The 23,917-nt window shown below is 60.1% G+C and overlaps 4 protein-coding genes and 2 long non-coding RNA genes across 9 annotated transcripts; 3 read left to right on the top strand and 3 right to left on the bottom strand.

The window, feature by feature from the left end:
• The first annotated feature begins 413 nt into the window (after positions 1-413).
• On the top strand, positions 414-4,967 carry NDUFV1 (NADH:ubiquinone oxidoreductase core subunit V1). The gene is made up of 10 exons (XM_079103197.1): positions 414-573; positions 1,505-1,587; positions 1,660-1,830; positions 2,559-2,742; positions 3,013-3,202; positions 3,584-3,796; positions 3,958-4,124; positions 4,368-4,449; positions 4,563-4,708; positions 4,802-4,967. Exons 1-10 carry the CDS (start codon positions 502-504, stop codon positions 4,886-4,888), a joined length of 1,395 nt encoding a protein of 464 aa, XP_078959323.1. The 5' UTR covers positions 414-501; the 3' UTR covers positions 4,889-4,967.
• A 135-nt stretch (positions 4,968-5,102) lies between these two features.
• On the bottom strand, positions 5,103-8,877 carry LOC306639543 (double C2-like domain-containing protein gamma). Its single transcript, XM_079103200.1, has 10 exons — positions 8,368-8,877; positions 8,171-8,250; positions 8,025-8,096; positions 7,747-7,856; positions 7,530-7,665; positions 7,349-7,402; positions 5,956-6,110; positions 5,776-5,857; positions 5,584-5,680; positions 5,103-5,512 (listed from the first exon to the last, which is right to left on the bottom strand). The coding sequence occupies exons 1-10, from the start codon at positions 8,615-8,617 to the stop codon at positions 5,382-5,384; spliced, it is 1,167 nt and encodes a 388-aa protein (XP_078959326.1). The 5' UTR covers positions 8,618-8,877; the 3' UTR covers positions 5,103-5,381.
• Positions 8,878-8,922: 45 nt separating this feature from the next.
• LOC306639546 lies at positions 8,923-11,756 on the top strand. The gene is made up of 2 exons (XR_013757685.1): positions 8,923-9,042; positions 9,696-11,756. It is a non-coding gene; the product is annotated as an uncharacterized lncRNA (long non-coding RNA).
• Positions 11,757-12,833: 1,077 nt separating this feature from the next.
• NUDT8 (nudix hydrolase 8) lies at positions 12,834-14,994 on the bottom strand. Its single transcript, XM_079103201.1, has 4 exons — positions 14,730-14,994; positions 13,957-14,089; positions 13,223-13,300; positions 12,834-13,131 (listed from the first exon to the last, which is right to left on the bottom strand). Exons 1-4 carry the CDS (start codon positions 14,921-14,923, stop codon positions 12,904-12,906), a joined length of 633 nt encoding a protein of 210 aa, XP_078959327.1. The 5' UTR covers positions 14,924-14,994; the 3' UTR covers positions 12,834-12,903.
• A 57-nt stretch (positions 14,995-15,051) lies between these two features.
• Positions 15,052-22,084, top strand: LOC306639545. 2 transcript variants are annotated; one of them, XR_013757683.1, is made up of 4 exons: positions 15,052-16,065; positions 18,701-19,059; positions 19,187-19,500; positions 20,324-22,084. It is a non-coding gene; the product is annotated as an uncharacterized lncRNA (long non-coding RNA). The 2 variants fall into 2 exon arrangements; XR_013757684.1 differs by having other exon boundaries at positions 15,111-16,065; positions 20,446-22,084.
• On the bottom strand, positions 16,265-23,534 carry TBX10 (T-box transcription factor 10). 3 transcript variants are annotated; one of them, XM_079103198.1, is made up of 8 exons: positions 22,111-23,534; positions 19,595-19,865; positions 19,414-19,515; positions 18,713-18,884; positions 17,619-17,774; positions 17,268-17,335; positions 17,010-17,104; positions 16,265-16,616 (listed from the first exon to the last, which is right to left on the bottom strand). In XM_079103198.1, the coding sequence occupies exons 1-8, from the start codon at positions 22,115-22,117 to the stop codon at positions 16,327-16,329; spliced, it is 1,161 nt and encodes a 386-aa protein (XP_078959324.1). In that variant the 5' UTR covers positions 22,118-23,534; the 3' UTR covers positions 16,265-16,326. The 3 variants fall into 3 exon arrangements, 2 of the variants coding, with proteins under 2 accessions (XP_078959324.1, XP_078959325.1); XM_079103199.1 differs by having other exon boundaries at positions 16,401-16,632; XR_013757682.1 differs by having other exon boundaries at positions 16,590-16,632; positions 17,268-17,774.
• Positions 23,535-23,917: the final 383 nt, after the last annotated feature.

Raw genomic sequence — 23,917 nt, 5'->3', positions numbered from 1 at the left:
CATGACCTCCGAGTCTGAAGGATACGGCTGCAACCCACCCTAATCCTCCCCCCCACCACGTGCACACAGCAAGTGCACATTAAACGCAGAGCCTGTAGGAATTGGAGCACACCAGGACCCAGTAGGAAATCACATGACAGGTTTGTTTACTAGGTGTTTGGAAGGTGGCGGCCAGCAGGAGAGCGGGCAGGTAAGGGAGCACACCGCTTCCGGCAGCGGGCTGGCAAATGCGGGACTGCGGAGGGAGGAGGGCGGCCGGCGGCCGGCGGGACTACATCTCCCAGACGCCCCAGAGCCAGCCAGGCCACTTCCTGCCTTCTCCCCGCCCACCAGTGGGCGGGGCCGAGAGCGGGGCCCGGGGGCGCGGGGGTGCCTGGGCGCGCCGCGGGTCCCGGGCGCGTGACGCGCTTCCTGTGCGCCGCCTAGCGTCTCTGTCGCGCCGGTTCCTCAGCCTCGGAGCGGTGAAGGTGACAGCCGGAGGTGACCGGCCTGGCCCCCGCGATGCTGGCGGCACGACGACTGCTCGGCGGGTCGCTCCCCGCGCGGGTATCTGTGCGTTTGAGCAGCGACACGGTGAGGCCCGGCCTGGCTGGGGCCCGGGGCGTCCGCGGGCCTCCGCGCGGTGCCTGGGGTCTGTGGTGCCCTCTGCAGAGCCCTCCCCTTCTCCCCAGGCTCCGCAGGAAGTAGAGGGGCACCGTGCAGCCGGAGGCCGACGCCCGGTCCGGCCCCCTAGTTTAACCGGCCTAGTGGGACGTTGGGCGGGTTGGGAAGCATCCTGGTCTCGCGTTGGTTCCTTGCAGCCTCGTAGGGTGTGAAGCGGGCATCGCCCCTTCTTGTAGATGCGGAAGACAGCTTCGGAGGGATGCTGTCTCCGGGTTCCTCCTCCAGTCTCTGCTCCCTGTAGTGCCTGGGAAGCGCTTTTAAGGGGACAAGAGCCTGGAAGTCAGGTCCTCTTCGCCCTCCTCCTGGGTACTCTCCGCTAGGTCACCGTAGTTTCCAGTCCCCGCCCCTCAGTTTTACTCTCAGCGGGCCCCCTCCATCGCGCCTTGTCCCAGTCCCGGTGAGGCAGTTCTTTCCATCAGTAACGCCTGTTAGCAGCGTTGGTAAGATGCTATCATGCTGGGCTTTGGGAGGCAGTATGGTTCCTGGCCTTGCAGAGACTTAGATTCCATCTGCTACTTCTGGCTGTGTGACCTTTCATAAGTTCCATTTGTTCTGAATCTGTTTGCTCCTCTGCAAGATGAAAGAAATCATTCCTATCTCAGCGTTGTTATGAGGGTAAATTGAGGTTCAGGCTATAATGCTTAGGCCAGTATCTCTGTGCAGCAAGTGCTTAAGTAAGTGATGGTGGTAGCAGTGATGCTTCAGAGTTTTGAGTCTTAGGCCTCTGCCCTCCCTGGCCCAGCCCCTCCTAACCAGGAGGACCCAAGAAGTGGTAGCTTCTGGCCCAACCTCTCTTGGTTCCCAGAGCTCTGCTGGGTCTCCTGACACTCAGTCTTCTCAGACAGCACCCAAGAAAACCTCATTTGGCTCACTGAAGGATGAAGACCGCATCTTCACCAATCTATATGGCCGTCATGACTGGAGGTGAGACACTGTCCTTAGCCTATTGTGTCCCTTGGCAGGGTCTTCCCCTCACTCCCTTCCCCACCTGCCTAGGCTGAAAGGTGCCCAGAGTCGAGGTGACTGGTACAAGACAAAGGAGATCCTGCTGAAGGGGCCCGACTGGATCCTGGGTGAGATCAAGACATCAGGCTTACGGGGCCGTGGAGGTGCTGGCTTCCCCACTGGGCTCAAGTGGAGCTTCATGAACAAGCCGTCAGATGGCAGGTGTGTGTGGGGGGGACTTGGCTGCAGACCTTGTGGGTGGCTGGGGCTTGCCTGAGCCTTGGGGCTGTTGCCTTAGAAATCATAGGATGAATGAAGCAAGAATATATTCCCAGTTGGAAGTGGAAGGACTTCCAGTCCTCTTGACTCCTCAGGGGAAACAGTGATGTAGCAGAATCAATCACTCAGATGTTGATTGAGGCAGGCTCAGTTGTCCGAATCCCAATTCTGCCTTCTAGGCATTCTAGAGCTTTGGGAAGTCTCCTGGTCATTTTGAACCTCATGTTTCTTTTTTGTTCATGGGTATAATGGTATCCTGCTGGAGATAATGTTTATTTGGCTTTTGACCTGTACTTTGGTTAACACACAGAAAGTAAATAATAAAAATCAGCTACTTTGCCTCTTTTGACCCCAGAGATGTGGTGGATTGAGGAAGGCTCTTTGTAACCAAGAGCCGAATTTGGCTCTCAAAGGAAATCACAGGGAGAGACTTTTGGGCTAAGCAGAACAAAGATCTTTCCAATGGTCCTATCTGCCCAAAGATGGAATAGGCAGTGAGCTTCCTGTCATTGGTGGTGAGGAAGCAGAGCTCCTGGGGACATGTTGGGAGGATGGAGAGGGATGGACTGTTGGTGGAGACATCTTTGAGGCCTCTGGGTGGAGCAGGGATGGCATGTGGCGGAGGGCTCAGTCCGGGGGCTATAGCCTGACTGACCTGCAGGTTCCCACAGGCCCAAGTATCTGGTAGTGAATGCAGATGAGGGGGAGCCAGGCACCTGTAAGGACCGGGAGATCATGCGCCACGATCCTCACAAGCTGGTGGAAGGCTGCCTGGTGGGGGGCCGGGCCATGGGCGCCCGTGCTGCCTACATCTACATCCGTGGGGAATTCTACAATGAGGCGTCCAATCTGCAGGTGGGCAAAGGGGAGCATCAACAAACAGAAGGTGGCCAGTGTGCGCTCACATGCCCCTTCCCCTGCACCGCTGTTCTTAGTTATAAGCACTGGTCTGTCAGGGGTCCACCTGGAAAAGGGGTGACCACTTCCGCATGTATCCCGAACAGGACTTGGTCCCTAAAGCCCCCTTCTCTGGGCCCTTCCTTTATGCTCCAGAGACACACCTTGGGAAGCCTTCTATGGCTCCAGGATTCCTGAACTTACAACGTTGACACCCTTGTCCCACAGGTAGCCATCCGAGAGGCCTACGAGGCAGGTCTGATTGGCAAGGACGCCTGTGGCTCTGGCTATGACTTTGATGTGTTCGTGGTGCGAGGGGCTGGGGCCTACATCTGTGGAGAGGAGACGGCTCTGATTGAGTCCATTGAGGGCAAACAGGGCAAGCCACGCCTGAAGCCACCCTTCCCCGCAGATGTGGGTAAGGCCCTGCCCAGCCCTGGGCTTGTCATGGCTGTGTCTTGGATTCCCCCTCAGTGGTTCTTAAGGTATTTCTGAGTGCACTCCAGGCTAGATGGAGAGAGGAGGGTGAACAACACACAGACTCTCCAGTGACACCAGGGCCCCTCATCCTGCTTCAGCCCGTATTAGACACCCAAGCACCTTCCAAACTGTGCCTTCACAGTATCTGCTGTCGGAGCCAGCGGTGTGGTGGTGAACAGACCATACGGCTCCTTGAGTCTGGCTCTGGTGGCGGGGGGAGAATGATAGGGTTGAAAGCAGGAGCCCTGCCCAGGAGCAAGACCCGACAGACCCCCTGCAGGAACCCTGGCCCATTCTGTCTTTTCTCATTGCCCTGAAGGAGTATTCGGCTGCCCCACAACCGTAGCCAATGTGGAGACAGTGGCTGTGTCTCCCACCATCTGCCGCCGAGGGGGTGCCTGGTTTGCCAGCTTTGGCCGAGAACGCAACTCAGGTACTAAACTCTTCAACATCTCTGGCCACGTCAACCACCCTTGCACCGTGGAGGAGGAGATGTCTGTGCCGCTGAAGGAGCTCATTGAGAAGCATGCTGGTGAGGCTGGGGGCCAGCCCTGGGGGGGTGCGGGGGGCGTCCATGAAGAGGCCTGTGGGAGGACCTTAGACTGGGGCTGACAAAGGTCCAGGCTCAGGACTCAGCAGGTGTGCTGCCCAGCCCTGACCATCACCCTTTTGGGGACTAACCTGGGGCCCCAGGGGGTGTCACTGGTGGCTGGGACAACCTCCTTGCTGTGATTCCTGGCGGCTCGTCCACCCCACTGATCCCCAAGTCCGTGTGTGAGACGGTGCTGATGGACTTCGACGCCCTGGTGCAGGCTCAGACAGGCCTGGGCACGGCCGCAGTGATCGTCATGGACCGCTCGGTAAGGGTGGGCCCTGACGCCTGGCTGTGCTCCTTGTGCTGGTCTGGTCGCTGCCCCCTCCCCAGGCCCCTTCGAGAACCCTCTGGCCACCCAGCTCCCCGCTGTCACAGCCTGAGCTGCTGTGGGGAGTGAGCAGGGGAGGGAGGCCGCCCTGTAGAGGGTGCCCTGGAGGCTGGAGCATGCCAGAACCCCGGGGGAGGGGGTGCTGCTGGGGGCACCTGCTCACTGTCCCTTGTCTCCCAGACAGACATCGTGAAAGCCATCGCCCGCCTCATTGAGTTCTACAAGCATGAGAGCTGTGGCCAGTGCACCCCGTGCCGCGAGGGTGAGCGCCTGGGCAGGTGGGGGTGTGCTGGCCTCGGCTGCACTTAGCTGCCACCCCACCCTGTGCCCTGGCTGAGGAGACCATCAGGCCCTCTCCTGTTGCTGTGGCCCCAGGTGTGGACTGGATGAACAAGGTGATGGCCCGCTTTGTGAAGGGGGACGCTCGGCCCGCGGAGATCGACTCCCTGTGGGAGATCAGCAAGCAGATAGAGGGCCACACCATTTGTGCTCTGGGTGATGGGGCCGCCTGGCCTGTACAGGTACGCAATGGGTTGCCATGTGTCACTGTGTGGGCGGTACTGGCGGGGATTTTTGGATTCTGTTTCAATCAGTACCTCCCTCCCTTCTCCCAGGGTCTGATCCGCCACTTCCGTCCAGAGCTTGAGGATCGGATGCAGCGGTTTGCCCAGCAGCACCAGGCCCGGCAGGCTTCGTCCTGAGCCTGAACCCCTGCCTGCACCTCGCATTCCTCTGTCTGGATGCTGGACAATAAAGCAAGTGCCACTCACTCTCCCAGGACATGACTTTGCATCTGTGACTTTGCTCTTCACCCTGCCATCCGCTGCCATTCCTCAGTCCTGCTCTCAGATGTGATCACATCCCCCTCCCTCAGTGTGGGAAACAGGGTGCAGTCCAGACTGGGAGCCTGGTTCAGCACAGGCCCCTGGAAGGTGGGAGACAGAACAGCATCTGTCTGCCCTGTAGGTGATGGCAGGGGAGGTGGGGCACGCGGCCAGAGGAAGGACGAACTGCTCTGGTCAGAAGATGTTTATTTTGGCTTTATGATCTGGGGTGGGGTGAATGTGGAGGGAGAGGAAACATCCCTGGGTCACGGGAATGGGCACAGCAGGTGGGGGAGTCCCCTGGATCCTCCGAGCTCCAGGGGTGTCCTGGCCACTGTGGGGCAGGTCTGCAAGCAGGGCCCCATATTGGCTAGTCACCAAGCTGGGGGGGCACACCGTCCAGCGGGTGCCACAGCTCCAGCCGGTGGTCTGCATGGCCCAGGCACTCACGCCAGTGGCGTAGACGTTCCCCACTGGCCTGGCTGCTCAGCTGCACCCCACCTGCCAGGGACACGGATCAGGGTTGGCAGGAGCCCATGGGACTCCCCACAGTGCCCTGCGTTCCTGCTCACCAATGAAGTCGTCTGCCGTGCCCAGGTCGTAGTCCCACACAGACACCAGCAGTGTTTTCTGGACCAGCTCCTCCCTGGGGCCTGCGTAGAAGAACTCCTGCAGGGAGAGGGGCAGGAGCAAGCAGGCGAGTCCTTCAGTCTGAGAAACAGGTCCAGACCAGGGCGGCTGGAACCTGCTCAGCCCTGGCTCACCTCATTGAACTCGGGGTTCAGGGTCTTCCTCCGAACACTGGTCTTGTATTTAGATTTCTTCCCCAAGTTTGGATGCAGGAAACTGAGGAGGTGGGGAGGTGGGCAAGTTAGATGTGGCCCTGGGAGGTGAGGAGCCGCCACCTTGCCCTTCCTGCCCACCCGTCCACCAACTGCACTCACAGGCGGACAAAGGGGTCTGAGTAGCCATTGGCGTCCATGGGGGCCAGGTGGGCACAGCGCAGAATGCCCACCAGCAGGCCCCCCCGCTGGGAGCTGTAGCACAGGGACAGCAGGATGCGCCCACGGTCCTCCCCAGCTGCCCCTGCCTCTGCCTCCTCCTGCAGGTGTAGGCTTTGGTCAGACCCCATCCAGCCAAAGTCCACCACCCCACCAGTGTCCAGGCCCCAAATAGGAGAGCTGCAGAGAAGCGGCCAATTTAATTGTATGGCAGTCTCCCCAGACAGCAACCATCTGGCACCCTGGAAAGGACCTTACGGTCAGCTGTGCCCTCCAGGGCCTGAGGAGAGGGGCTTACTGGTTCATTTAGCACATCCTTGTCATGGAGGGGAGGTAGATGATGGTCTCTGGAGTGCCCCAAACAACAGGCGCTTCCTGTGTGGCGTCCAGCAAGCGCCCACAACCACCGCCTGCAGGACCAGCCTGGTACCACAGAGGCAGCTCTGGAGGCTGTTCTGTACCCAAGGACAACAGGTCTCTTCAATTCCAAAACCTACCCCATGGCTCTGGGGGCAAGGCCCTTTGCCACACTCTGGGACCCTGCTGCCCACAGCTTGGAGGATGCCAGAAAGAGTGTCTCTTCCTGTGCTTTGTGTAGAGTGACTGCAGGAGACCCAGCCACCACGTCACAGGCAGTTCTCAGTAACACTGGAGTGCTCGGTGAGCAGGTGCTGGGCACTGGGACAGGAGGTAGGTGTCATAGGGTGCTTGGTGGTGTCACCACCTTGTTAGGGCCTCACCCACCTGGGTTTAATTGGCAACTGCAGCAACTCGGGTCTCCACTAGGGGCAGGGCACCAGGCCCTTTTGTTCTCAGAGGAGAGGGAGGGCCTACCCTTGGCCTTAGGGATGCCTTCCCCTGCTGAGCTAGGAGTTCTGCTAGGTCCCTGGGCTCAGATGGGGTCCAAGAAGCCCACTGGTTACCTTTGCTACCTCCTAACAAGGACCTGTCTAGGACAACCAGCCACAGGAAGGGCACGCACACTGACCGCAGCGGCAGAGCCTGCTGCCAGGGAGCCCAGCCCAGCTGCCCTCTCCCTGACCTCACCCCGCCCTTCCACCCCAGCTCTCAACCTCTTCCTCAAGGTTGCCAGGTCTGGGCCTGGCTGTGCCTCGAGGGATTCTGCTTTGCCCCAGAGTTCCCCAGTCCCCCTGCTGCCACGGCAAGGGAGTCGCCCTCCACCTGCCCTGCCACTGGGTTTTCCCAGGGCTACAAGGGCTCACAGGGCTTGTGAGAGGTGGCCGCAAACCCCTCCATCCCACCTCTGTTCTGTTTGACCCACCTCGGCCTGGGCCACTGGCATGCCCACCCCGCCCTGCTCAGCTGCCTCACTCACCTCCTCATACAGGGACATGCCTCGGGCTGTGTTCAGGCTCTTGGGCTTCTTGGTCTGAAAAAGCAGGGCCCAGTTACCTCAGCAGGACACTGCTCAGGTGCCCCTCCCTGCTCCTCCTCCAGCAACCCCCAACACAAGGCCCCTGACCCTGCAGTGCCACCCTGTACCCCAGCCCCCTCACCAGCCTCCGCTTCTCCAGGCAGATGTTGAAACTCCTGGCTCGGTTGGGCACCAGTTTCCTCAGGGGTACCCGCAGCTCCCCCAGGGGTGGTGCCCGCCGCCGTCGCCGAAGCCGAGGATCTTCACACACACACAGTCTGGGGGTGGCCCTAATCAAACTTGGTCGAGCAAATCCCATCCCCCTACCTTGCCCCAGGTGGCCCAGGCAGGATCCTCACCGTAGGGTCTTGCGCCCAGCATCCTGGCGGGTGAAGCCGTGATAGGTAAGTGTCTCTTCCCAGACAGGTCCCCTTGTCCCCCGAACGGTGCGGGTCCGAAGCTGGCTGGCCTGGAGACCAGGCAGGGTGGATCAGAAACCCTCCCGGCCCTCTGCCCTGCCTCCTTGGTCCCAGCAACTCAGGTCCAAGCCCTGGAGGTTGGGACAAGTTGGGGCCAGGTGGGTGCCCTGGGCTGGACCTGCCAGAGAGCAGCAATAAAGACTGGCTCTTGCCCTCACCTTGCTGGCTCCTGGCAGCAGATTGGTTTTGACATAGGTGTCAACAGAACCTGAGGCCGGTGTCTTGAGACCCTGGGAACAGAAGTGGATGTGGGGTAGGCCTGCGGCCCCACCCCTGTCCCAGGGAGCCCTGTCCCCAGCCTCACCTTCGCGAGATGGACTGTGCAGTGCAGGGTGCTGTTGTCCGCATCAAAGAGAAGCGTGAACTCGAGGGTGCCCAGGGCAGCTAGGGCAGGTGGCAGGCAGGGTCAGCGGCCAGCGGCTCACCTGCCCACCCTCCACAGGGATGCTAGGGACACCCCAGCACCATCCTGGGGTGTCCCCTTGCCCCGCCCCCACTCACTGCTGTCGTCCGAGTCTCCCTGTTGCTCTGGGTCGGGCTGCGGCGGGGTTGCAGAAAGAATGGCGGGGGTCCCCCAAGCGCGCTGGTCGTGGGTGCGCTGCGCGGGCTCAGCAAACGGGTAGAAGTGCGGGAAGTAGTCGGAAATGAGGCGGATGGGCCGGATGGGGCCGGGGCTCACGTCGATGGCCATGTGCTCCTGCATGCTCACGCGCTGGGGCCGGCGGCGGCCGGGGGGCGCCGTGCCCGCCATGGGGGCTCGGACATGCGGGCGGGGCTCAGAGGGACCCTGGCGCACTGGGGGCTGGGGGGACGCACCCGGCCACGAAGACGGGGCGAGGACGCATCGCCGAGGCCATGGCCGGCGGTCTAGGACAGAGCGCGGGGTCCCGAGGTCAAGCTCTCCAGCCTGGAGGCGGCCCGCCAGGCTCCTTAGCCGGGCCGGCTGGGTTCGGGTCGCAGCTGCTGGTGCTGGGTGCGCTTGGGGCGGCAGAGGTGCTGTCTGAGCAGGGGTGTGACAGGGAGGGGAAGGGCTGGAACCAGGAGGCCACACCTCCCGCCCTCAGCCCCAAGGGCCCCTCCCTGGTGCCGGGGCTCAGCTCCCCCTCCCACTGCCCCTCGGCTCACAAGCCGTCAGAAGGAGTTATTTTTACCGCGGTCATGCGGTCCTGCTGGCAGGTGAGGACGCTGGGGGCCAGCGGTGAGGAAGGGGGTGGCGAGGTGCATGGAAGTGGGGCTGCATGGACAGGAGAGGAGGCGAGGAGGGCCCGGTCAGGCGGGGAAGAGGGAGCCCCGTGGGGCGCACGGGGGTGGGACGGGGGCGGGACGGGGGCTTGTGTGGGGAGCAGGCCCTTGTGAGTATCTCAATGTGCGGCCGCTTCCCTGGGGGTCTCAGTCCCTGGAGCCAGCCGGCCCTAGGAGACCCTATGAGGTGGCCTGCTCGAGGTCACTTCAACACCCTTCTCCCCACGCTCCTGACTGGGAGCACAGTCCCAACCCCTCCTTGAAGTGCCCCTTGTCTCCTCACCAAGGAGGGGCCCCTGGACCTCGTGGTGGCCCTCTATGTGCTGAGCCCCCCTGCTTCTCTTCTCCACATTGCTCTTCTTCCCTCGGCCTCCCCTGCATTACCCAGCAGCACCTTCTGCCTGGACTGACTTTTGACCTGGCCCCCTCCATCTGGCTCCCTGGCTTTAACTGCCCAGCATCCCCTCACCTGGTTGATCTTTCAATTTTTAAGCAAGAAATAACAATTGTAGATATTTATGGGGTACATTGGATGTCTTGTTATAACTACATTCCCAGGACTTTTTAAATTTTTTATTTTGAGACAGGGTCTCGCTAAGTTGCCCAAGCTGGCCTTGACTTGCAGTTCTCCTGCCTCAGCCTCCCAAGTCCGGAGCCACCACACCTAGCTGCCAGCTCAGATTTCTTGGATTCCACATGAAAGTGAGATGGTGCTGTACTTTTCTTTGCCTGGCTTATTTCACTTATCATAATGCCCCCCAGCTTCGTCCCTGTTGGGTCCAATGACAGAATTGCCTCTTTTAAAGCTGAAATGTATATAACACATTTTCTTTATCCATTCATTTGGTCGATTCTGTATTCTGGCTATTGAGAATAGCACTGCAGTGAATGTGGGGTGCAGATATCTTTTTTTTTTCCCAAGGAGTGTGAAGGGTTTAATGAATGCCATAAAAGGACCAGGTAAGAGGGATACAAACTCCAAATCCAGCCTTTATTACCATCATTTTAGTGGCTAAGAAGAGGGAGAAGGCTCAGTCCTGCTTAGCTCATTCGCAGACACAAAGGCAGTTAGTGGGGGGGAGTCCCTGGAAACGCTTCTCTGCCAGCTGACGGCTGTGGGGGGAGAGGTCCCTGCCACTGCTGACACCAGAGGCAGGGAGGCCTCAAGCAGCAAGCTGACCTCTGGAGGTCAGGGCCCAGAATCAGGCAGGAAACGGACAAAAGCATCAGGCATGGGAAGAGTGAACAGACTGAACAGGCGAGGAAACTCTCGGGGGCCCCAAACAGCACTGAGATCTCACAGGGGTCCCCTAGGGCCCGCTGGCTCCAGGGACTGAGACCCCCCGGGGAAGCACCCCCACATTGAGATACTCACAAGGGGGCCCTGACATCTCCCCTGCCCCTGCTGAGCAAGGGTAAGGAGAAGGTCTGGAGGAGAAGCAAGGAAAGGGGTGAGGGCAGAGGAGGCGGAGGAGGGACCTGGGAAGAACCCCCAGGCTGGCTGGCAGGGCCGAGCTGCTGCTCTGCTGGCGGCTCGGGTGGGCAATGCGGCAGGTGACGCCGCCTCTTAAGGTCCAGTGCTCGTCCAAGCTGATGGTCTGTCGTGATTGGCATCCAGGTTCTGGACGAGCTCATCTGTCCCTTGGCATGTGGTTCTTCCCGCAGAAGCTGCGCTCGCTGACCTTGCTCTTGAGCAGCCTGTGCTTCGGACATATTTGTAGACGTTTTCCACCAGGACGACACCTGCCTCTCTAGTTCTGTGTAGCTGCCATCCAGCTGCCTCAGCTCCTCGAGGCCTCCCCTCCGCCCGCCCCCACCTCGCCTCAGCGGGAGAGGCAGGGGACTGCTCCTGTAGTGCAGCGCTTCTGCCAAGCCAAGCCAGTCAAGCCACCGCTGCCTGGGTCCCAAGGTGGAGAAGCTGCGGTTCAAGGCTTGGCTTCCTTCCCTCTCCCTTCCCAGGGGGCTCCTCCAGGCCCCTCCCAAGGGATGCAGGCATCTTTTTGACGGGCCAGTTTTGGTTTCTTTGGGTGCATACCTGGGAGTGGGTAGTTCTCTGGTTTTCAAAGGAAACTCCACACATTTTGTTTTCCAAAATGGCTACACATACTAATTTATGTCCCCACCAACAGTATTTAATAGTTTTCTTTTCTGCACTTACTCTGGACACTTATCTTTCATGGTTTACTTGGGGGTTTTGTTTGTTGTGTTTTTTGAGGTGCTGGGGATGGAACCCAGGGCCTCGCACAGGCTAGGCAAGTGCTCTGCCACTGAACTGCACCCCGGCCCTCTTTCATTTTTAAAAAATCGATATTTTGACAGGTGTGAGGTAAGATCTCACCTGGTTTTGACTTGCATGTCCCTGATGCTTAGAGATGTTGAATATTTTTTCATATATCCATTGTGTGTCTTCTTTTAAGAACTGTCTGTTCAGGGCCTTTGCCCGTTTTTAAGGTGGGCTGTTGTTTCCTTGTGTAATTGAATCTTGGCCCCATGCCAAGGGTAGGGCTTACCCGCATTTTCTCCTGGTGTTGCTTCACTCTTGACTGTTTTCCTTGGCTGTGTAGCGTTTTGGTTTGATGCTATCCCATTTGTCTTTGCTTTTGTTGCTTAAGCTTTCGGGGCTGCTATAAAAGAAATCATTGCCCAGATCGATGCCTGGAGTGTCTCCTCTGTGGTGTGAGTAGTTTCACCACTTCCGGTCTTACAGCTAAATCCGTAACCCATTTTGTAGATGCTATGCCCTCAGATGTTTGGTAGGGGCCACCCTTCTCTTCTTTCAGTGCCAGGGATTCACCCCAAGCCCTGTCAATCCATAAACTTTAAATCCAATGTGCCATGTGACCAGAGAGGCTAATGAAGTGCAGTCCCAGCTTAGACCAGCCAGGAGAGAGAGGTGTTTTCTGTTGATGGGATGCTGGTGCTGTGCCCTCTCATCTCTCATGTTTCTGGACTAGAAACAACCCCTGCGCATGAGGCCAGCACAGTTCAAAAGAGAAAGGGAGAGACCCCAAAGCCCTGGATCGAGCCCTACCTGAAGCGCGTTATTGCTGGAGTTTGGAATTACCATTCCTCTTCAGGAAGAGTTCGGTACTGAATGGAGTTTTATCTTACTTGTCCTGGTACTGCCAAAGAGTTCTTCCTCTACCACGGTGCCAAACGCAGACAGCCCAGCCCCTCACCTCTTACAGAACCCTGGTCTACATAACTGATGCATAATTCCACTATCATTTGTGTTTGATTAATGTGCAGTCCCACTATGATCCACGTGACCTGCCTGGTCTGAGGTCTCAGTGAGCACCTCCACTTCTGAAGGACAGAGTGGCATCTGGCTGGACCACAGATGTGGCCTCCACACCACCTGCCAAGCAACAGGGTCTCAGCAGTGCTGGGACTGTGCAGTGACATCCAGAGTGCAGGCTCCAGAGTTCGGACTCCCAAAGCCCAACAGGAGGTGAGCCAGGCACAGAGAACAGGAGGTGCAGGTGCAGCCAGATGTTCACGTCAGCCTGGGGTGGCCTTCAGCAGGGAGTGTGTCCCCCCCGAGCTCCAATCTCTTTCAGCCTCACAGGGCTGTGGAGGGTGAAATGAAACGACTCCACATGCCTGGCACCCAGGAACTGTCCCCTGCTGTGGGGACAGTGTGAGCGGACTGAGGCGCCCTTGCCAGTGGCTCAGGGGTTTGCCCAAAGTCAGGGCCTCCATACAGAAGAGGCAGGAACCCCAAGTTTCTGAAGACTCTTTATTCAGGTCTGCAGTGGCCTTGCAGGGCGAAGGCAGTGACTTAGGGCCAGGCCCTCAGCCTCTGAGCAGCTCAGGGCTGGTCAGGTGGGACTGGTAGGTGCCAGGGGCCAGCAGCTGCAGGGTGAAATCAGTGACAACAGCTGTGAGCCCCCAGACACGGTGTGGTCCATGCAGGAAGACGGGTAGCGTGTAACCAAAGTGGCCATCCTTGCAGAAGTGGGTATAGCCCTGATTCTGTGTCTGCAGCAGGTGGGTCAGGGGCAGCACAAACACCTCATCCACCTGTGAGAGGAGGCAGGGAGAGGGTGGAGGGAGGGCTGGGCACTGCAGCCTCCCCCGTGGGACAGGCCAGCCCCCAGTGTCCCCCATTCACCTCCTTGGGGTTGGGCTTGAGGCTCTGCAGATCCAGTGGGCCCACACTGGCAAGCACTGGCACCACTGTGGCCTTTCTCTGGTTTGGGAGAAGGACAGGCTCTCAGGGGAGGCATGGCCAGGTGGGGCTCTGGGGTTGGGGTGGGGAGTCAGGGAGGAGGACCTGCCTTGCCTCTGGTGGGCATGGCCAGGTCTAGGGGACCCCTGCCTTTGGCCTCAGGACCCCTGCCTTTGGCCTCAGTACATCCACGCTGTCTCAGGGCCCCAAGTGCACTAGGCCTTTCATGCCTTTGCACACTGCTTCCCCCACCCCTGCTTCATCCACCTGCCATTACCTTTATTTATTTATTTATTTTTTGCGGTGCTGGGGATCGAACCCAGGGCCTCGTGCTTGACAGGCAAGCACTCTACCAACTGAGCTATCCCCCCAGCCCTGCCATTATCTTTATTACCCTTAAATCTCAAATCTCCCACTTGCCATTCAGACCCAGCTGGGTCCCTGCCCTTCCTGGGAAGCCTCCCGTTTCCTGTTCCCAGCTGAGCAGAGCTGGCTCTCCCCTGTCCCCTCCCCCAAGGGTTGTGTGGGGATAGAACACGTGACTCCCGCGCAGGTGCTGGAGCACTCCTCCATATCCTAAGCCTGCAGGAATCTGTGACCACTCTCTTGGTCCCTGGGATCCTGGCTCCGTGTCCAGGGGGCACAGAGTGAGGGTGGCCTTGGGCCTGGTGGCTCACCGTGTCATGCACAGGCCGCAGGATGCCCCACACATGCTCCTCCGGCACGGCCAGGCCCAGTTCCTCCTGGGTTTCCCGCAAGGCTGTGTGCACCACGTCCTGGTCAGTGGGGTCACACTTGCCGCCTGGGAAACTGAACAGGCACAGGGAGTCTGGTCCTTGTATTTTGGGGCCGTGAAGGGGCAGGGGAGTGGGCAGTGACCGAAGGCTAGAAGCCCACCATGGCATCTTCTGCCTCTATCCCTAGTTTGCTGTGAGGGTTGGAGCAAGTCACATGACCTGGGGAAGCCAGTTTACCTCCCAGATCAATGCAGGTAAGGGAGAGGGCCCTGGGCAGTGCAGGATAGGATATGAGGGTCTGGCATCAGGGGCAAGATCCTGGGGCTCAGACCCCGAATTCTGCCTGTGGTGGCCCAGTGGTGCTGACATTGACCCCAGGGTGTCCTCAATTCCCACCGCCGGCGGAGCCAAGGCCCGAGGCTGGGCAGCCCCTCCCGCACGCTTCCTGGGCTCCGGGACTCGACTCTCTACAGCCGCCGGCAGGGGGCAGAGTCCTGCCTTTTTAGAGAGAGGAAACCGGTCGAGTCCCGGCTGGCGGTGGTGCGCCGACGCAGGGGACAATGGTTGCTGAGTCCTCGCCGCCGTCGTAGGCAAACCGTTTCTCCCAGACCCATTTTACAAAGGCGGAGAACCAGGCCCAGGGAGGCTGAGTGCCTTGCCCACGGTCCCTGCCGTCTCCGGGACTCAGCGGCCTCCCGCAGCCGGGAGTGTACCTGACGTCCCCCTGGTGCCGGCCTGCCAGGCGGCTGGAGCGCAGCGTGTAGAGCAGCGCCGGGACTCCGCGCACAAGGCACAGCGGAACGAGCACCGCGGCCGCCGCGGGCCGCGCGCGGAACCGGGCAGTGGTCCTCGCCAGCAGCTGCCTGCAGCGCCGCTCGTCCTCCGCAGACAAGCAATCGAGCTGCATTTCCCGGCTCCGCGGACAGCTAGGGCGCCCGCCTGCCCGGCGAGGGCGGGGCCTGGGAGGGGCGGGGCCTCAGCGAAAAGAGGCGGGTCCAAAACCGAAGGGCGGAGGGGCGGGGCCTGCGGAGAGCCGCAGCTCGGCGTCACTGCGAGGGCGACGGGGCGGAGCCTGGGAAGCAATCGGGGGCGGAGCCTGGGCAGAATCTCTTTAACGACGGGACGGGGGCGTGGCTTGAGGGAGAGGCCTTGGCCTCAAGGTGGGACGTAACCGGAAGGGCGTGGTTAGGTGCCGGGATTTCCGGGTGGGACGGGTGTGGGCGTAGCCTGTGGAGAAATCCCGCCACCCACGCCGCCCCCGAGAACGCCGAGGTTCCGTTGAGTGTGTTCCCAGACCCACTGGAGCAGACGCGGCCTGACGCAGAACTCGCAGACCTCGGCCCTTACAACCTTGGGTTCGGGGAGTTTGGAGTCGGGTCCAGGGTCCCTCGCCCCAGCGGTGTCCATCTCTCCCTTGAAGGGAAGGAGCTATAGGATTGCAGAGTCGGGGGTCCCCCATCCAGGAGGCTGAGGATGAGTTGGTGGACCCATGTGCAGCTTGCCTGCTCCCACTCCTATCCTCCATTGGAATGGACTTCAGCCCAAGCCTCCAGGGGTCTTCTCCCTTCCTGTCTTGATTTTTGATTGGTCCTCACATCACTACCCCCATCCCTACCCTGGCCTCTGTGGCCACTGCCTGTTGTGGTTCTGCAGCTCTCTCCAGACCCTGCTCCCTCAAGAGCCAGAACACACCAGCCTTTCACACAGTATTTAAATGTGGAATGGCAGATGTCGGTAATGTTTGCTGTGTGACTCTGAGCAGGTTCATTGCCTCTCTGAGCCACAGTTTTGGTCCTCATCTGGGCACAAAGCAGGAGTAGGACTGGGACCTTTTCACAGGGCTAGGTGCAGTTCTGTGACTTGAATGGTGTCCCCGCCTTTACGTCACTGCACTCCCAGAGATGTGGTTGCCACTGGACTGAGCTTCAGGATGCCTACAGAGTGGATGTGGGGACTGTCAGTCGGGTCTGGGAGTTCCTGAGTCCCTCTGCCATGATCCTGGAGGACAGAAGTGCTCTACTCACCCATGCCAAATGGTTTAATGTTGGGGTAAGAGAGGGGTAAGAGAGGAGTCTGGGGGAATCACCCCCAAGGCAGGAGGGGGCAAGAGTCTAGATTGCTGGGTGGAAACAGGAGGGCTGGTTCCAAGTTTGGTGGGTCCCAGACTGGCTCTGGCAGGGCAGGTAGCAGGGACAGGGCTTCCAGCCACCTGCTCTCCTTTGAGAGGGGCCTCTGCACAGGTGGGGCTGCAGGGGGTGGGTGGAGACACTCCCACATGGGTGAGGGGTCCAGGGTAGGAGGGCTGTGCTATCACTGAGAGTCCTGGCCAGGTCCCAGGTGCACAGCGGTGGGGGACAGCAGCCCCAGCCCAGCTGGGAGGGTCAGGCCACCCTGATCTCCACTAGTCCGGACGTTGGGGAGAGGGTACGGTGCTGGTCGGGCCCTTGGAATCCCAAGATGGCTTGAGGCTCCAGGATACAGGCCCTGGTAAGCAAGGGGCCTGTAGGTGGCCTGGGCCAGCAGGGCTTCAGGGGAGGGCAGCAGCTGATGGTGGAGCCGGACAGAGGTCCTGGAGGTGGAGGCTGAAGCTTTGTTGGTGTCTGGGGAGGAAATGGTCTGAGCAGACCCCCAGCCTCCCCTCACACCTCAGTTCTCACCCACGTCCCCCGGCCCCTGCCCTGCCTGTCTTGGCCTATCTCAGCTTTTGCCCTTGCTTTCTTCTCTGCCTGGAATTTCTTCCCCACCTTCTCCCTCGGCCAAATCCTTCCCAGCCCTGGCTTGAGAACTGCCTTCTCCAGGAAGCCTGCCAGCACCCTCACCTCTGCTCTTAGCTCCACGTCCCTGCCCTGTTCTTCCTGGGCCTCATGTCATCTTAGGAATTTTGGCCACCTGTCTGGCCACACAGGGACCCAGTGGATTTGCCAATCAAGTCCCTTCCTGGAGGCCCATGCAGACCTTAGTCCCTGCACGCCATTCTGTGACCCAGGCCTCACCTTTCTCCTGCTCCGTGGAGCCTGCCAGCAGGCAGGGACTGAGGCTGCTGCTTCTCCGGGCTGGGATGCTGAGCAGGGGCCGTGGGGCCACAGGCCTGAAGATGGGCAAGCAGGAATGGGGCGGGGGTCAAGTGGAAGGACCAGGAACCAGGGTCAGAATCCGAAGGCGGGACAGGTGACAGGGGAGGCCCCAGGAGATGTCTGGAGGGGGAGGGGCTGGGGGCTGGGCTGAGTGGAACAGCAGAGGCCACACGGTACCAGGAGTCCGGGTCACTCTCTCTAAAGCCCTTGGCAAAAGGGTTGCTGGCGATTTTCAGCTGGGTGATCTACAGAGGAGAAGGTGCAGTCAGGGCTGCCCGAGCCCATGCAGGGCTGTGGGGCCCACACTTGGTCACCCTGCCCTCCAGGGACCCCAGTCAGGAGGCTGCAGGACCCAGGCCCTGTGGCCAGGAACTCTGGAGCCAGTGGACATGAGGCAGGGGCATTTCTGGGGCAGACACCTGGGGCACAAGGGCAAGAGGGGCATGGGCTGGGGCCAGGTTCAGACCTTGGTGTCCACCCTGGGAAATGGGCTGGCGGCTGGTGCCTCCCAAGCTGTGCCCCACCCACCCGGTGATTCTGGTACGCGGTCACCGCTGTGAACTGGGTCTCGGTGAAGATGAAGGACTTGAAGTTCTCCTGGGCATAGCGCTCGCTGTCCTTCCGCGGGTCCACGAAGACCACATGGAAGCGTGGCTGGTAGCGGTGCATGGAGTTGAGAATGATCTGTGGGAGGTTTCGGAGGGGCTGGGCCGCGGACCCTGCCGGAGCCTAGGCTCACCACCCCAGCACCGGGGCACCAGCCTGAGCCTGCCTGTGTCCCAGGGCCCACTGGGTTTGAGCATCCTTTTTCTCGGCCCATATCCAACCCCTGTAACTACCTACAGAACCATCCAGAACTGACCACCCCCCCGCCCGCCAGCAACTGTCATTGTTCCCCTGTGCGCTTCAGCTGCCTCTGCCCCTTCTCCACACAGTGGCCCTGGCAGGACGTGTGCCCTAGCGCCCTGCTCCAGACCTCCTCCTTCTTCCCACAGAGAGGGAAGGCGTCCTCTCAATGGGGGGACTGGCCCAAACAACCAGCCCTGACCACAGGTCTCTTCCTCCACTTCCCCTCCTTGTTCCACTCTAGCTGTGCAGGGAGCCCCTCGCAGCCCCCCAATCGCCCCAACATCCTCTGGCCTCAGGGCCTTTGCATTTGCTGGCCTCTGGCCAACAAGCATCTGATATGCATAGTCTCCATCCCTCCCCCACTTCCTTCAGGTCACTGCTCAATATCACCTCTTCAGCCTCTGTCTCTGCACCTTCCCTGGTTCCTTTTACCCCTGTCATTTATCACTATCTGTGACCTCATCCAGTGTCTGCTGGGTTCCTGGCTTCCCATCTGCCTCCAGCCTCAGGATTTGAGCCTGGGGAAGGTGGGAAATCTTTGTTCCACCAAGTGTCAATCGCTATGCCTGGCATTCCACACACTTCTCCCACTCCGGACAGGCCTTTGTGCCATCTAGCCCCCACCAGGTGGTGATCATCAGTGGGCAGGGTACTGGGCACCACGGCCATGGGGCACCAAAAGTCCTGCCAGCCCTGGCTCCAGGCTTTGTCAAATGGAGGCCCAAGACCCCAACACCTGGCTCAGTCCCTCCCCATTGCAGCCAGGACCTCACATGGCCGTTGTCATCCAGCAAGTTGTTGGTCAGCTTCAGCTTGTCAAAGGACACAATCTGACGCATCCACTGGGCGCCCTTGGCTGGTGAGTCCGGATGGAAGTGCACGCGGCCAGGCGTGGCCGGGTCAGCCTTGCCCGCCACCAGCCAGGCTGAGCTGTGGAAGGCGTACCTGGGGAGCAGAGGAGGTGGTGAGTGCAACCCTACCAATGCCAAGCCCAACCAAGACTCCGGGGCCCAGGGCTATTGCTGACGACACCACTGCCACCAGGCCTGGCAGGCATCTTGTAGATGAGGAACGAGGCCTCTGAGAGCACTCTTGGAGTCTCCATGGCTGTACCTGGCTGGTAGGAGTCCACCCTTGCTGTCCTGGGCTAGACCACTGTGCCTGCCCCAGGCTGGCCCACTGAATTGGGCTCCCTCCCACTGTCAGGCTGTTTGCCCTGTATGTCTAATTTTTTTTTTTTTTTTCAGTACTGGGAATTGACCCCAGGATGCTCTACCACTGAGCAACATCCCCAGCCCCTTTTGATCTTCCATTTGGAGACAGTCTTGCTAAGTTGCTGAGGCTGGCCTCAAACTTGTTTGCCTTCTGCCTCAGCCTCCAGAGTTGATGAGATTAAAGGCGAGCACCACGCAGCACAGGTCTGATTCCTGGCTGCTGCGCCCTGGATCTGCACTGCCCCCAGCTGGCCCCATACCTGTATCTCTTGTCGTCCAGCGGGATGAAGTCCATGAGCAGGGCGTAGTCAGCCAGCGTGTCCATGCCCAGGATCTTCACCTGGAAGGTGGGGAACATCCTCCTGCAGAAGGGAGGTGTTCAGTAGCCCCACGTAACCCCAGCCCTGGCCCTTTGCCCTGCCCTGCCACCCATGCCCACACCTGCCCGCCTTGGTGACAATCATCTCGGTGCCCAGCTGGTTGAATTCTTCCCACAGCGGTTTCATTTCCAGCTGAACTGTCACGCTGGACACACGCGGGTTCTTGGGGCCCTGCCCAGTGGGCTCGGCCACAGCTTGGGCCTCTGTGGAGGAGCTAGTGCAAGGGTCTGGCGGGAATGGTGTCCCCAGCTGGGGCTCCCAACTGGAGCTGTTCACTGGCAAGGGGTAGGTTTCCAAAGGTGCAAGCACACCGAGGCCAGCGGACAGGAAGGCTGGGGAGAGAGGACAGAGGTGTGGGCCCCCGACGGCCCGTTCCCATCGCGCCACATTCCCAGCAAGCCCTCACCCTCAGGCTGTGCCCATAAGCCCTTCCTCCAGCAAGGCCTGTGAACCAGGCCTGTGTCCAATGTCACCTGGTTAGCATCACTCATGAGGGAAATGTCCATTTAAAATCTTTTCCCCTGCAAGCTCCTGGAGAGCGGAGATAGACAGGACCCAGCTTGCTCCCCGGGGATTGAACTGGTGTGCTCTACCACTGAGCTACACCCCCAGCCTTTTTTATTTTTTGAGACAAAGTTTTCTTAAATTGCTGAGGCCAGCCTTGAACTTAGGATCAGTCCTCCTGCCTCAGCCTCCTGCGCCTCTGGGATTACAGGATTCACCACCACAGCCTGCTCCCCAGGGAACCTTTGAACAACCCTGTGGTTGAGAGCTTGGCTATTGTCTCCAGCCTCAGGTTCCACACCTGTCACCAGGGGCTCTCTAGACCAGCCCCACAGGGCTGAAGTGAGGATTGGTGGGGACACACAGGGCCTGGCGCACAGTGGGCCCTGCACAGACCCCACTTCTTAGATGATGCACACGTGAGGCTGCAGGGAGTAGGCAGGGGCTCTGAGCACGGGAACCCCTGCTGCTGGTGCTGATTAAGGAGAGCTGAGTTGCGGGAGAGCCCCGTTCACCACGATTGCTCAGGACAGCCTGGAACCCCCACACACCCTGCTTCCGGAAGCCCATTCTCTCACCTTCTGCTCTGGACCGTTGTCCCCGACGCATGCTCTCTTTTAATCTGCAAGCCCGATGCAAGTCTTGGCCAAGAGCTGTGCCACCCAACCCACGCAATTAAAATAAAATGCTAACCGTAAGATGCTGGTTAATCCTCATTAAGATGGCTATCAGAAAAAGGAGAAAGGGACCCAGGTTAACAAGCAATGGTGAGGATGTGCAGAGGCGAGTCTTTGTGTGCTGCTGGTGAGCATATGAAATTAAAAGTAGAATTACCATATGATCCAGCAATACTGCTTCTGGATCTAGACCCCAAAAAGTCAAAAAGGAGGAACCCAAACAAAGAAATGGGTACATCCTCGTTCATGGCAGCATTTATTCGCAGTAGGCAAAAGGTAGAAATGACCCAAGTGTTCACTGACAGATGAATGCACAAATAAAACGTATAGACATGCAACGGGAAATTATCCACCCTTAAAAGGGAAGGACGGCATGGCACATGATTCTAATCCCAGCAACTCAGGAGGCTGAGGCAGGAGGATTGCAAGTTCAAGGACGGCGTCAGCAATTTAGCAGGACTCTGTGTCGAAATGAACAATAACAAGGGCTGGGGATGGAGCTCAGCGCTGGAGCATCCCTGGGTTCAGTTGTCGTCAGTACGGCGTTGGGGGGGGGAAGGCAAGGACATTCTGACCCTTGCTCAACCTGAGGAACCTCGAAACGTTTCACAGACACAAATCGACAAACACTGTCCGATTCTCCTTGCGAGAGGTGCCCTGAGAGGTCCCGTTCATAGAGACACTGGACCCACAGTCACTGGGGCCAGGAGGAGGAGGAGGAGGAGAGTTTGGTGGGGATGAAGCTGCAGTTCTGCGAGAGGCAAGAGCAGCCCCTGGGTCTCCCAGCCTGGAGGGTGGGGGGTCTCTAAAAGGGATGGGACATGCCATTTCTGAGGACACTGGGACAGGAAGATCAGATGGGCTGATGTCCCCCACCACCGAGGGCCAGGTCATTGAGGGGCAACTGCCTGTGGCCCAGCTGCTCTGCCGGGGCAGGTAGCCCCTGCCAGCCCCAGGGTCAGGGCTACAGACCCCAGGGGAGGGACTTGTGGCTTCACTGGGCCTGGGGACTGTGCAGGTGGTCACTGGCTCACCCCACCCATCCCAGTCAATGTGTTTCCCTCTGCTCTTTCCAGACCTCCGTGGGGGGAATGTCCTCGGCACTATCTTCCAGAAGCCGGCACCTTTCCCAAGAAATGGAGAAGGGAAGTTGGAGGAGACTTGTCCAGCCCCTACTCCAGTGCTCCAGGTGGGGACTGAGGTCCAGAGATGGCAAGGGACATACAGGTCACACGTGAGGCTCCCATCCCCCAGAAGCGGCTTTGTGCCCCTGCCTCTCCCCACCCCTACCTGCAAAACTGCAGCTGGGAGGCTCCCAGCCACCAGCGCTGTCGGCCCTGGTCCCACTGGCCTCACTCACCCTGGAGCCTGACCCAGACGGTGGCGCACACCATACCTGCCATGGGGATGGCCCGGATGTCCAGTTCCTGAAGAAACCTCAGCTGGGGCTGGGCTGTCACCGCCACCCAAGAGGCCCTGCCTGCCGGAGGGGGGTCCACTGGCCCAGGTCTGCTTGTTCACCCAGCACCGCAGCTCAGCCCTCAGGCACACGGTCCTCAGTCTGCGGTCTGTCCTTCCCTCCTTGACCAAGCTCGGTCCACGTCCCCGGTTGAGGTTCTGCACTCGCGGGGCGCACCTGGTCTGCAGGTGAGACCCTGGCTCCGGGGTGTGCAGGGTCTTCTCCAGGCCACCTCTGTCTGCAGCGTCTGAGGCTGGGCCACTGGCTGGGCTGGTTCAGCTCCAGGGGCGGTGCACGCGGGAGGGGCAGGTGGGCGGTTCTGACGTCATGAAGCCCCCTCCCTCCTGGTCCTCCTCCCCAGCTCCCGCCCCTCCCCAGCTAGAGCCCCAGCCATTGCTGATCAGTGGGCCCAGGCGCAGGTGGGAGTGGGGTGAGGACAGGCTTCATGTCCACAGGGGCCCCCATCTGGCTGGCAGGGAGCCAATGGGGCCTTGGGGAAACTGGGAGGGAGCAGTGGTGGCAGTAGATGAGGGCTGATGGCAAAGGTGGCGCCCCCTCTCCAGGACCGGACCCCTGCCCCAGGCGCCCCTGCCAGGCCTGTTGGTGTGAGGTCAGGAGAGGCCTGAGCAGGAACCGCAAAGGGCAGCAGCTGTGAGTGTCACCGAGTCCCAGACTAGGCAGGAGGAGGTTCAGGCCCTCCCGACAGGTGAGCCTCACGCGCTGGGAAATGCTAGCAGGTCCCTGGCAGCCCCTGTGCCTCACTTTCCCTAACTGCCCTCAGCCCAGCCCGGGGAACCTGGAGCTGGGGTCGGTGCGCTTGCTGACGGTCCCCGTAGTCCTGATGGGTGCAAGTGGGGACTCCAAGGCTGCCCTGGTCACAGACTTTGGGTGTCCGTTCTACCCACAGGTCCCCCTCCATTGACCTGTCCCCTTCTCCCGGTGGTCCTGGCCCAGGGGCCAGCATTCGGGGACTGCAGGTTCACAGGTGAGGAAGGCGGAGGGGCGGCTTCCCCGGAGCTGATGCCTGTCCCTTGGCTGAGGAGCTCTTGGACCACTGAGGCTGCGGCCTTGGCTGGCCTGCCCTGGGTCAGCCCACTCTAGGATGGAGCACCCCTGGCAGAGCGGGGACCCCCCAACCTCTCTAAAGTGTCGTCCAACAATATCTGGTGGCCAAGGGCTCCAGTTCCTGAAAAGAAGCACATGGGGTGCGAAGGGGCCAAGGGCAGGGGGGCCGCATCTCTGATTGTGCTCCGGGGTTGCAGCCCTGCGGACCCTCTTCTCCCTGCAGCTCAGGGATGGGTGCTGGCTCAGTCCCCTGTGCCCTGGCACCCAGCACGCACAGCCCAAAGGATCCCACAGGGAGGGGGATCCCATCCCTGCACAGACCTGGCCCCTGGGTGGTGGAGGGCTGCCCAGCAACACAGGGACGCCCCGTGCAAGGCAGAGGGTCCCAGTGACCTCCAGGGCCATCCAATGAAGTGTGGCCATGCCACCCCGTCCCAGGCCTCACAGTGTGGTGGATGAGAAGTGTGGGAGATGAGGAGGGGCCTGGGGGCCCGTCCCGCCTCAGAGGCTCCTTCGGCCTAGACACCCAGGAGGGGGCCCCCCTGGGGTTCTGCGGGTACCTGATGCGAGCGCACAATTTTGGCCCATGTGCTGGAAACACTGCACAGTGACATGCCAGCACGCACCCCATGAACCCGAGGGCGCACTGACTCGCCACACGCAGGGCGCCCAGGCACGA

Source organism: Sciurus vulgaris (genome assembly GCF_902686455.1).
Source record: "Sciurus vulgaris genome assembly, chromosome: 11".
Classification (NCBI taxonomy): domain Eukaryota; kingdom Metazoa; phylum Chordata; class Mammalia; order Rodentia; family Sciuridae; genus Sciurus; species Sciurus vulgaris.
This window is presented reverse-complemented; position numbering and strand designations above follow the sequence as displayed.